General features: G+C 37.0%; 1 protein-coding gene across 1 annotated transcript in view; it reads right to left on the minus strand.

The window, feature by feature from the left end:
* Positions 1-13,507, minus strand: part of NT5DC1 (5'-nucleotidase domain containing 1) — a 118,726-nt gene that overhangs the window by 20,779 nt on the left and 84,440 nt on the right. The window contains exons 7-8 of the mRNA XM_065889021.1: positions 2,102-2,276; positions 180-277 (exon numbers count right to left, since the gene is read on the minus strand). Of these exons, the coding sequence (XP_065745093.1) occupies positions 180-277; positions 2,102-2,276 (273 nt within the window). The remainder of the gene's footprint in view (positions 1-179; positions 278-2,101; positions 2,277-13,507) is intronic.

The raw sequence follows: 13,507 nt of genomic DNA on the forward strand, positions 1-13,507 counted from the left end.
TTGCTTACGTGCTTGTTTATGCATCCCAATGAGAGAAAAGAACACCTGGTATCTCTTTTATTCCCCTTGTTGCATCTAACACAGAGTTTTGTACATGGCTGTCAGCCAACAGGTATTTTTTGAGTAAGTGAATGAACAAATCTTAAATAGGAGAGTAAAGATACAAAATGTTAACTTACCAAGTGTCCGGAAAGGCCTCTGACTTGGTAAATGAGAGAAGAAACCAGGCTTCAATGCATTTGTAATCACAATGTCAAAAAGATATTCAAAATCATTCCTAAAAAGCAATGATATTTTTCATACATTTATTTTAAGGAATTAGAAAAGGTCCATATAAAACAGAACTTAACCTTTGCCTATTTGACCACAGCATCATTTCTGATCTTTTGATTAACTTCTCTATGCTTTCTATACATTCTAAGGTGAACCTTACACTGGAAATAGAAGGTAGTCAAGCACTAATCATCCTGACACCATCCTGAAGTATCAATACAAACATAAGGGGGAAAAAAAGCATATTAACTCATTAACTCTAGGTGCTAAGCTGGTTTTCTCACTATGGCAATAATTATAGTGTGTAAATTCAATAGTTTCTAACACCTAAAATACTCACGAGCTATGTTTTCAAATTTGGGGCCTGAAATTTGTCTGGATTTATTAGCATCAAGAGTTATTAATAATTTTGTGTGTTACATGGGTCCTACAGAAAGCTAGCATTATTAACAGGTCAGATGACATGTTTCAGAGAGTGTTCAAAATGTGAAGATACCTTATTTTGAAAATCAGGGTAGTATTACAATATGGTAATTTTTAGGCAACAATAATTGTTTTTTCGTCTGTATTTAACACTGTATTAAGGATTATTTGGGACAGCAAAGGAAAGATAGTCCTTGCTCCTGACAGACTCACTATTACATTGGGGAGATAATATTTACCCAACATTCCAGAATACTTTTACACAGCAAAACGACACTGCAGAGGAATTAAGATATGAAGAAAAAGTTTGGTAATCTATGCTAATGAAAAAGAAATTAAGACTTCCAAGTGTTTATTCTGAAGCATGGTCCCACTACCAGGACAGCAAATGTCTCTACAAAAGGCACTTTCCAAGGCATACAGGGCTGCAGCCTTAATTCACTTCAAGGATCCCAAACCTATACATTAATCAGAAAGCAGAAAACCACCGATAGACCGTAAGTACACCATAGGCCAATCTGAATCCACATGTGCTGAGGAACATGGAAATCAGGAAGCTAAACAGGTTGGCAAGAGGTCAGTTTTGAGGCTAAAATTTGCTTCATACTCACGGCAATTCAGTACAGTATCTGCTAAAATTTGAGGAAACAGTAGGGGAGATCTAACAGCTCATTTTAGAATCTGGCTCTGACCATGGATATTCCCTGGCATTGCCCGTAAGAATGCCATAGATAAGTATTAACATTTGCTGAGCCTTACCAACTACTCTCATACTTTTACCTGTATTGTGCTATTTAAACTTCCTGTCACGCCTATGAGATACTACTGTCCCATCTTTAAGATGGTGAAATTGAGGCTTAGAGAGGTCATACAACCTACCCTAGGTCACGAGGTGAGTTGCAAGGCAGGGCTTGAGCCCACGACTGTCTTATTTTAAGTCTATGCGTTTATGCTGCCTCGATGTTCATGGATGTCAATCCCACCCCTGGCCGTGTAAATGGGGAAGTGCCTGGCTCCACATGGAAATGGCTACAGAGGGATTGTATTCCATGTCAGGGGCTATAATCTACAACTCAGTGCCCCTCAATAATCATCCAAAGCTGAGAAACCAAATTCACGGAGGACTGCCCAAAGGACATGCGGTCTATCCACCTTTCAGAAAAGCTAAAGCCCAGACTATGAACGGGCTCTGAGCATACTGACCCGGTAATACCGCTTAGCTACAATGTACTTGGGGTGTGTTTCTGTCAGGAGATGTTAAGGGCTGTTATGAGAAACAACCACTTGTCACTCAGCATTGTTTAATATAATGGTATGGTCAAGGCTAACACTTTTTAAAAAGCACTGGTGTAATTTGTTATCAGCATTTTATAAGATCATGAAAACGAAATGACTCGTCACTTACCCAAGGATATATTCACAGAGGAGTCTACAGTAATCACTGTGAGAACTGGTAATTAACATAAGAATTTTCCCAGCATTTTTTAGCTGTCGAAGCCACTTTTTAACAGATTCCGGACAAGTGTGTAAATACCTGCCTGGATCTCTTTTTATTTCTGGAAAATATATTCCACAGTTTTCTGAAAAATAAAAATATCAAGGAGGTTTTTCTTTAAAAACTTTTTTGACTCAGTGTATTCTCGAACAAGTTCCTCTCTCTCAAAGCTATAGATAAAACTAAAAGGATAAAAACTAGGTTCGAATAATCCAGCAACGACGCCATTACTAATTGCTTTTTAAGAATACTTTTCTTGTTCTTAAAAACATGATGATTGAGAATGTCAGTTGAAAATATTTTTTGGTTATTTGACAAGGACTGATAAAGTGTTAAAACAGATAACACGATAAACACAATACATCAGCATTTTCAAATCAAAGAAAATCTTACTGCATTTGCAATGTCAATTAATAAATATTCTTTCAATCATTCAACAAATATTTGCTGAATACGGATAACAAACAAATACATATTTAGATAATGCACCAGGAACACGTCTTTGGCATGATGCAGTGGAGAAGGGAGCTGGGTTCCTGAGTCAGTGTTGTTTCAGATGAAACTGAGACTAGAGGCCCTGGTCTATTACAGCCCCTGGGAGGTGATGTGATGTTAAATGGAAAAACAAGTCATAAAAGGCAGGAAGGGGACTTCCCTGGTGGTGCAGCGGTTAAGAATCCACCTGCCAAAGCAGGGGACACGGGTTGGAGCCCTGGTCCAGGAAGATCCTACATGCCGTGGAGCAACTAAGCCCGTGCACCACAACTACTGAGCCTGTGCTCTAGAGCCCCCGAGACGCAACTACTGAGCCTGCATGCTGCAACTACTGAAGCCCGCGCCCCTAGAGCCTGTGCTCCACAACAAGAGAAGCCACTGCAATGAGAAGCCTGAGCACCGCAACGAAGAGTAGCCCCCACTCGCTGCAACTAGAGAAAGCCCGCACAAAGCAATGAAGACCCAGCGCAGCAAAAAAATGAATAAAAATTATTTTAAAAATCATTAAAAAAACAAAAAGAAAAAGAAAAGGCAGGAAGGCAGTGCAGTTGACAGTGAAAGCCGAAGAACCTGAGTCACTGAGCTGGGCTTGCCAGCTCTGTCCCTTTGGGTCTTTAGAGCCCAGGGGGTCAGCCTGAGCTCCGAAGCAGCTGGTACCAACATTTCCAGAAGTCCTGGTCAGATGCACCCACTATGTCTGATATGATGCCTTAAAAGTTATGAGTACTTAGGCACATAATTGCAGATTTGGTTGAAATGCTACTAGATTCATAAAGCACTTTAGAGATACTGTTCTTTGGGCATGATAGCAGTAGTAAGCAAATAAAGAGAACCTGAGTTCCTACTTTCCTTAACTGCTAGGAAAAAGACACAGGCATAAACAAAACAAGAAGTGAACGAGCTTGTAGTGAATTATAAACTCTGCAATAGATACAGGCTATAACTGTAATTCTGTACAATGTCATGCACTTGAAATAAATGAAATGAAAGTTATATATCAAGAATGTCAGGACAGAAGAGTCTCTTAAGAAAAAAAAAAAAGAAGAAACAAAAGCAGAAATGGTAGCAAATACTGTTGTCTGACTGCCCAAATCCACTCCCCTCCTTCTTTGCTAAAGAGTATTCTGGTTTTGTTTGAGGTTTCATCCTCTTCTGAGGGGCTAGGTGCTCAGGGAGGGTGGGTGTCTACCAGTCTAACCTAACAGGATAATTCCTTCCAATGTCCTGGTCATGTAAAACAACCCAATTTAATGAGCTTAAACATTAAGGATATCTATTATTTGCAGCCTACAGCATCTCTGTTCAGAAAATAATACATTGTAAGAATTAATCATAACCCGATTAAAAAAATTACTTAAAATAAAGAATGTTAAAAAGTGAGAATAATATTCAGACATCAGAACACCAAGAACAAAAACAAAGTTTGTGCTCTTGTATTTTGCCCTACAGAGAACACATGTGTAAATCTCTAGGATCTCTTAATATCCCAGAAGCTATGTAATGGCCCTTAAAAAAATTAAAATATACTTTGTTTTTCAGGAAAGAGGAGGTACTAGTAGTAGAGGACTAATTTAAGGAAGACAAAAGAATAAAATTAAATAACTAAAAATAGAATAGTTTGATGAGTGAGTGGCTATCAAAGCAATGGCAGAAGCTGTGTCTTTCCCAGAATTTATCTAAAGGAATCATATGTAAGATTATTTCACCCAGAAAAACAAAGCTTTTGTAGCAACAGTAATATTATGGGCTGGATAACAAAAGATTTGTAGTACGTAATGCTGAGAACATTTATATACTTAAGCATCTGTATTCAAAAACAATTGCTGAGAAAAGGCTATTTTTTCCTTAGCTATATGTGCTTAGTGCCATCTAGTGATCAAAATGTAAGTTACTGTTAAAAAGCTACTATTTCATTTCCAAATGAATAAAATAAAACATATACATTTAAATACTATATTTAAAAATTCTTGCCTACATTAGTATTAGTTTCCCTTAATAAGCCTAATCTAAAAGAGTGCAAACATAATAGCCTAGTTGGAGAAAATTACTCTCTGAGGAAATAATGGGGTTGTCCTCCTTTTGTTCACAAGCCAGAGTGAAATGAACAAACTAAAAAAGACAAGTCCTGTACAAACAGATACCCCATGGCAAGTTATGGGTCGCTCTTGCTATAAAAGATCACTAACTGTTGTTGGGTAAAATATTTTCATTCCCATGTAACCTTAAATCATTAAAGAAATAGGAGGTATATTAATATAACTATACTCATCTTTTTAAATTCTATTTTTATTGATATAACTGACATATAAACTTACATACTATGTAAGTCTATGGTGTACAACGTGTTGATCTGACATGTACATATTGTAATATGATTACTACTATAGCATGAGCTAACACCTCTATTATGTCACAAAATTATCATTTCTTTTTTTGTGGTGGGGACATAAAGATCTGTTCTCTTAGCAATTCTGAAGTTTATAATTTAGTATTGCTGTCTCTAATACACGCTCATATTTTGTTGAAATAAATCAAGCTATTAAACCAAAGGAATTTACGTTAAACATACTACACTGGAATAATAACTGCCTATTAAATTATTTGCCTAAAGGTAGGTAGTCTGCCTTTTTGTTCAGCAGGGAGCAATCATTCAATGAATGAATATTTAAATTAGTTCAGGGACAGATACAGGAACATTTATGTTTATTTAAAATCAAAGTAATATGATTTGTAACATAGTACTAACTGTGACAAAAAACTGTATCAGTCATGTCCTATCAAAGTCATGCTATCTAAAGTACCTTCTTTTTTTACCCCTATTGATAAAAATAATCGTGTTAATTATACTTTTATACTGATAGATTAACACTGAATAGACAAGACAAGGAATTGAGACCTAAGGTGGAAAGAAAGGAATGGTCTTGTTTGTTCCCAACTCACAAAGCAGACTGTGTTTTCACTTAACCTCAAAGGAATTCTATTTCACTGCCATTTTATTAACTCATTTTCCTGTCCTTTCCATCCCTCTTCTCTCCTTAGATACTGGTATTTTCTGTATCCAGATGGGATTAAAAGTATAATTTTTAAAAAGCTAGTTCTAAAAATAAAATTTTGTCCTTTTATATTAAAAATTGGGTTAATATAGAGTCATGGAAATAACAGCCAAGTGTTGCGACAGTCTGACGGGCACTGAAAATGGCCTGCGTGTATCAAACATGATTAAGGATTGAGGGACCTCTAGTGGTTAAAAAAAAAAAAAGTACAACTTGAATAATAAAAATACCTTTTTTAGTCTAATAGGTAATCGTGCCACATCATGATTTCTATCATCATGGCGTTAGTAAGCATTTTCCTCACTTACTGTATCACTACTGTTTGTGTGATTTGTGGCTACAGTTCTCAAAGCTGTTGTGCAGGGGGATTAGAGATGCCAGGATGCTAATAACACCTCCACCATCAGCCTCCAAATAAGGTCTGTTGTTATTTCCACTGCAGAACGTAATTTAGGAGAGACTGAAATATCTACAACCTTTATAGGTTATAGAAGAGCATGCTAGTGAATAGCTAAAATGTTTAGCCATGAACTGTTTAAATGTACTTGCTGTAAGAGATGATACAATTTTCTGAAATATACATATACTATATGATTTTTTTGGCCAAGAGATACGGAAATAGTTTTTGAAGGATGAAGGAAATAAACAATAGATTAAATATGTTCTAGATTTCATTTGTTTATTTATAGAAGGCAAAAGATGAAACTGAAATTTAATATTAAAACAGATTTCTTGTTTATGGTTCCTGTACGATTTGTTTCTATCTAATATATTTGTAAATTAAGAAATCTTGAATGTCTAGGTTGGGTAAAGTGAGTATCTATGTGCTAAATATAATGCTTGGAAAAGGACAACAAATAAGAATTGAGAAATGAAGTATAAAATGTACCAAAAAACATAATTTATAAAATTTTACATTAATAGTATTTGACTTTCATCTCTGTATCTGTTACCTACTCCAAAGATTCTGATTTAATTGGTCTGGGCTGGGGTGATGCCACTGATATTTTTTTAAAGTTCCCCAAGTAATTTCAATGTACAGTCAGGATTAAGAATTATGGCTCTAAGCTATAAGAACTAGAACTTTTGCTATTATTATCTGTATATCTTGCATGCGTCATTGTATATCACTGGCTCTCAGAGAGCAGGGATTTCTTAATTTTACAGTATCTGATTACCTAACATACAGCTTTATACATAAGAGGCAACCAATACATATTAATTACTGGTGATGTGCGATGTCACACATGGGCATGAACACTGAATGAAGAACCTTGCCTGATAAAGAGAAGACTTGTGTTGGAGATGAGATTGGAGAGAAGGGAAAGCATATGAAATTTAAACATTCAAATGCAAGAGCACTGACAGCTAAGGGACACTGACTTGGCCCACAAGACCTGATAGAGGAACTAGGGGGAGGAAGTAAGTTATAATGCCTGAATCCATGATTCCCAAACTGAGAGCAGTATGGATCTGGTGTAGCACTTGTAACAAATATCAATTACTGTGCCCCACCCTAGAGATCTCTGGGGCTCCAGAGACTCACACCTGGCCAACAAGACACTTGCAAACCTGTGAAACAGATGGCTTAGATGGACCATTTTATAATCTTAGGATTGCCTGAGTCTACATCTCATGGTGATGTCACAGGCAGATAACTCTTTAGTCACAATGAACACCCATTTCCACAGTGTTTCTCCTCCTGAACAGACCACAGTAAAGTAAAAACATAACTTTTATATGCACTGGGAGACCAAGAAATTCGTGTGACTTGGTTTACTGTGATATTTGCTTTATTGTTGTGGTCTGGATCTGAACCCACAATATCTCTGAGGTACGCATGTATGCAATCTCCCCAAAACAGAATTTCTGTAGAGTAGTCGTTGTTAAAATACTCTGAGAGTTTTGGATTCAAGTAGATTAGGGGTGGGGCCTGAATATGTGCATTTCTAAAAGTTTCCCAGTTTAGGTGATTAGTCCAAGGACCACACTTTGAGAAACACTGCTATATAACACCCTTATAAAACCAGATAGCTTTCTGAAAACCATTTCGCCCCCGCCCCAGAAAAACTTGATCCTCACTATTCTGGCTAGAAATGCAAAACCAGATTAAGCATGTTTAATGTTATCTGATGAAAATTCTCAAACCTATGTCTTATGTTAAAATGGATCTAAACCAACAAGGTTTTAAGTTTTAAAAAATTATTTTTACTTTATAAGGGAAGAATATATGTGAGGGTGAAGATGTAATGGAATGTTTTTCATAGTATTATTTTACATTCATTTTAATTTTTCAGTCCTGAGAGCAGTAATTTTGTAGGTAAAGCAGAAAAAGCCCAGGTTCTGGAGTTAAACTGGCCTAAGTTTGAAATCTAGGTTTGCCACTAACTATATTGGTTATCTGATTCTTGAGGAAGTCTAGAAACAGAGTTAATTTTTAGTAATGCTCGTTGTAATTGGAGGGACATTTTCGCCGTCTTCTGCATGTGATTTGTATACAGAACACATGTTCAATTTATTATACATATTACAGTATAGGAAAAATGTATGGGGAGCTCCCAAGATGGTCACAACACTATCTCCCATCGCACATGTGTCTGGAGTCAGAGTCTACTGCCTCACTCCTTTGAATCTGGGCAGGCCCTTTTATTGCTCTGACCAACAGAATGGGGTGCAAGTGACATTGTGTTACTTCCATGTGTTACCCTTAACTGGCCTGGAAACTTCAATTGCCTGTCTCTAGGAAGCTGATCCCATGAAAAAGTGCAACCAATCTGAGACCACCATGCTGTGAGGAGCAATTCAGATGAACTCATTAGGTGCAGGTGCTCCAACTGCCAGATCCAGCTGAGCACTGAGCTGACAGCTTCAACTGCGAGACCCGTGAGTGAGCCCCTGTAGATATCAAGCCCAGTCAAGGCTTCAGGAGACTGCGCCCCCAATGACACCTGACTTCAACCACATGGGAGACACCAAGGGAGAAGCACTCAGAGTCCAGAATATAAGTGACAATAAATTGTGGCTTTAAGCTACCAAGTTTTGCGGTGGTTTCTTATGGAGCAATAGATAATTGAAACAAGATGCTTTGGAATGGAGTCACAATTCCAATTATTATCTCTAGGCAATTCAAAATAAATTGAGAAACCATTGGTAAATGCTCCCAGAAACACCTGAAGTAAAAGTAAATAGGCTTTAAATTGTTGTTGTTCACCTCTGAAGAATAACTCCAAGGTTTCTACTGTATATACAGTTACAGAACATAAATTTATGTATAGCTTATGACAACATAAATCTTTTGAACAGTTACAAAGAAAACCCAAATTAACAGGTTATTGAAGGTAAATTCTACACAGTACTTCCGACCTCTCACGTACTTCAAATGTGAGTTACTCAGAAACAGAGATAATAATAACCAACTGTTGAAACACACAGTGATTACAGCAGAAGAAAGGAATCTTTTGAGATGTTTACCTCCCATTAACCTCAACTCAAAACTTGAGATTTCTTCAAAAACTAAATTGGTCTTCAAAAAAACATGCATTTTAAATATAACATTTCATCACAAGAGTGTACTTTTTCCTTAATTACCTTAGTTAAAATGTCCTCAGTGTCTCCAGAAATATCTTTTCTTACTAATAAAGCCAAAGTATGCAGAACTAGGACTAACTTGGAAGAAATCAACTTCGGAACACACACAAAGATTATTGCCACAAAGGATTATTTATTCAATATCTGGTCTCACAGTGTAAAATATAAACAGGAAAGCCCTATTTAGCTATTAGGTCTGTGTCACATCTACAGCTAGGCCACACAGCATTTAGTGAAGAAGTTATTTTAATGAGGCATTACTCTGTTTTTCACCACACTTTTCCACCCAAATCTGTATCGTATCAGTATACAATTGACCCTCTGTATGTTTTGGTTTCTTTCTTTTTTTTTGGTAAAACACCACCTCGTCAGTTACCCCATGTTGACAATAAAAAAAAAATACTAAACTTTTAAATTAGTGATATTTTAACTCAGTTAATTGTTTTGGCAGAGGTCTTAATTTTGTAATATAAAATTTGAAATTATGGACTCGATAAAATAGAAAAGTGTTAATTTCTCTTTGATGTAACAGACATGGAAATTATAGCATCTATATGTGTAACGCCCTGTAACATTGTTTGAGGAACGGTAATGCCCTAAACCAGAATTCTTAACCTAAAGTACATACATGGGTCTCAGTGGGTGAATGGAAACCCAACACTGTTTACAACATTTTGCTTATCAATGTATTTGTGCATTTCTTGGGGAGGAGAGCAGGTGCATACCCTCTAGTTTCCATCAGATCCCCGGGTCTGCGGTCACATGACTCCCAAGGGGTTAAGAACCATAGATTTTTATTTTCCAGGTTAGGATAGGCCAACTAAAAACACATTCCAGGGCTTCCCTGGTGGCGCAGTGTTTGAGAGTCTGCCTGCTGATGCATGGGACACAGGTTCGTGCCCCGGTCCTGGAAGATTCCACATGCCGCGGAGTGGCTAGGCCCGTGAGCCATGGCTGCTGAGCCTGCGCGTCCGGGGCCTGTGCTCCGCAGCAGGAGAGGCCACAACAGTGAGAGGCCTGTGTACTGCAAAACAAACAAACAAACAAAAAAAACCACATTCCACCATGAAGGTCCAGTGGTTAGGACTCCAAGCTTCCACTGCTGGGGGCCTGGGTTCCATCCCTGGTTGGGAACTAAAATCCCACAAGCCACGTGGCATGGTCAAAAAAAAAAAAAAGAAAAGAAAACCCCCAAACCAAAACAGACAAAACCAAAACACATTCCAATATACCCCCTTTGTCACTGTCAAAAAATAATCTTATAGATATGTTTTAGACAAAGGTGATTCTCTACAACAGGTGACATAGAATTTTTACACAAATAAATATAATTCCTAGACTATTCTGTGATTTTGTACACCTATACTCATCCTAAGTCTGATAAATTAACATTATTTAGGATGGCTAATGAATGGTTGCTCCTGTCAATTTAATTTATAGGTTAATTGAAAATTACCAAAAACAAAACTTAAAAACATATATAAAACATAAATACTCAACATTGAAAGTATTTTGAAATAACATTATTTGAAGAGATTAAATTATTGCTTTTCTTAACAAATATGATACGTTCCTGCTATAGAAAATTCACTGAATTGGGTTTACTATTTTTGGATCACAAACCACCTCACACAGAGAGGCTTAAAACAGTATATTATCGTATCTCATAATTCTGAGGTTTGACTGAGCTTAGCTGGGCGGTTCTCCCTTGGGGTGTGCCAGTCAGATGTCACAGTCTGGCACCTGGGGCTGGGATGGCTGGAACAGTTGAGGGCTGATAAAACATCTCTCCACTTTGCTAGCCTGGGCTTCCCCATGACATGATGGTTTCAAGGTAGCTTGATTTCTTAAATGGCAGTGGGTTTCCCTCCAAAGCAAGTGTTCTAAGACACTAAGGCAAAAGTTGCAAGGATTCTTACGACCTTGTCTTAGAAGTCTATAGAGTTACTTCTGCTGCATTTTACTGATTATATGGGGCCATTTCAAGGAAAAGAAAAGAGGAGTATAAATTCTGGGAGGCACACTTCATTAAGAACTATTATCTTTTCAGACTAGCTACCCAACACACTAATATTTTGGTGTGATTCTTGCCAGTATGTTTTCTATTCATATATAACTATATGGGAATTTTAAGTATACCACATACAGATTTTTACCTGTGCATTTTGTTCAGTGTCATATTTGAGCAATTTCCTAAGCATTAACAGTAATTTAAAAACATTCTGATAAATTTGCCTTAGTATTTTGAAAGGATTATTTATAATAATTATCTTTACTTAGTAATAGTAAGTAACTGACATACTTTGAGTGCTTATTTTTGCCAATAACAGAATTGCCAATGCAACTATAAGACCTTTACAACTATTAATGTATTTAATCCTTCTAACAACCCTGCGAGGCGGGTCCTGCATTATTCCCATTTTGCAGTTGAGGAAACAGATACAAAGAGGCTGAGGAACTTGCCCAAAGTCGCAGAGAGAGAATGTAGTACAGACAGGATTTGAACGCAGCCCGTCTGCTTTCAGAGCCTGTGCAATACCACCTCTCTACTGATACAGCATTTGAGTACTGTAGAACAACTTCAAGGATACCATAAATCCTTACTTTTTTTTTTTTTGGCATACGGTGCATTACTAAATAGTATCATAGTTCAGGGACTTCGGGATTGATTGGAATTAGAATAAGTGAGAGTTTGAAATTTGGACAAATCAAATTAGATTTCTGCAGAGGAAAAAAGTATCTATCGATATGCACTCTGTCTACTTTTCTAGTCACAGCATCTAGAACTGGAAGGGGCTTTAGAAATCATCCACTTCAATGCTGTCATATTAAAGATGAATTGGTAGAGACCACAGATTTTGCACACAACTATAAAGTTAGTAATAAACTTGGGAATGGAATAGAGTGCTCGAGAAACCTACCCCACTAAACCTTACATAACCTCATATGTAATCTTAGCAGTTACACGAGATATGTAACCTCATTGTTTACATGTCTAAATCTTTGTGTTTTAAATCGAACTTATCGAGTGATCAGTGTCTGTTAAAGAAAAATAATGCATTCAGAAGAAGCAGAAGTCAAATGCTTAAATGCTATTCCTATTTTGCTCTGTAATTATTGAATAATGTGCTTTTCCTCAGAATGTCTACAGAAGTTTTTGTAGTGACTGAGCTCATGTTATATATGCTATTTTCTGGGAACTGAGCTTTTATAATGAGACAGGCAAAAAACCCAGAATAAGTGTCTCACATTAAGGTGTAAATATTATCTTCCTTCCTGGAATGCACTGTCCTCTCTTTGCTGCTTAGAAATGTTTGCGGCTTGTCTGTGGAGCCCTCTCCAACCCCCTTGCCCAGTCACACCACCTCTGGACATCATTCATCACACTACATGATAATAAACACTCGTAATAAGTATGTTTACGTATTTTTCTCTCTCCTGAGACGGAGATCTTTTAGGAAAAGAACTGTCTTTACGTTCGTATTTACATTCTTGATGTCAGGCAAACGGTAGAGGATTAATAATTGCAGAAGTAAGTGTGAGGGGAGAGCTACCAAACGAGATTTTACCAGGTGATCATAAAAACCAGAGGTTGGCAAACCACAGCCCGCAAGCTAAGAAAGGTTTTTACATCTTAAAATGGTTATATAAGTATCTACATAAAGCCTATAATCCTTATGATCTCTGGTGCTTTGAAAAAAGTTTGCTGATTCCTGATATAAACATAGTATTTCATAAATATAGGACAGTAACAATAAGCAACAGTTCTAACTCAGTTTTAGAAAGTGCCAACAAGATTAATGAAATTGTTCATTTGCGAGATTCTGTTTAAAGGTTACGCAGTCTCTCAGCAGAGTGAATATTAGAAGATCATTTGTGATAAAACTGCTTTTTGAAAGACAATATAAATACTTTCATGTATTTTTTTCATCACAGTGGGTCCCCAGCCATGATATACTTGCCCCTCAGTTATTCTCCAGCCCAGGTCTTCTAACAGTCTATTCTACGGAGCCAGAAGAGGGTTCTCGTCACTTTGCCACCTTGTTAAAACAAATCTAAATCTGCTTTTGCCATTGCCTTTATGACTCTGATACACTTTATTTTTAGTCTCTGAATAAAATGTTTCCAGGCTCATTTGCTCTGCTTGCTGATACAGCAATAATAGCAGGGGCCACAGCAA

This window comes from Phocoena phocoena, chromosome 12 (genome assembly GCF_963924675.1).
Source record: "Phocoena phocoena chromosome 12, mPhoPho1.1, whole genome shotgun sequence".
Taxonomy (NCBI): domain Eukaryota; kingdom Metazoa; phylum Chordata; class Mammalia; order Artiodactyla; family Phocoenidae; genus Phocoena; species Phocoena phocoena.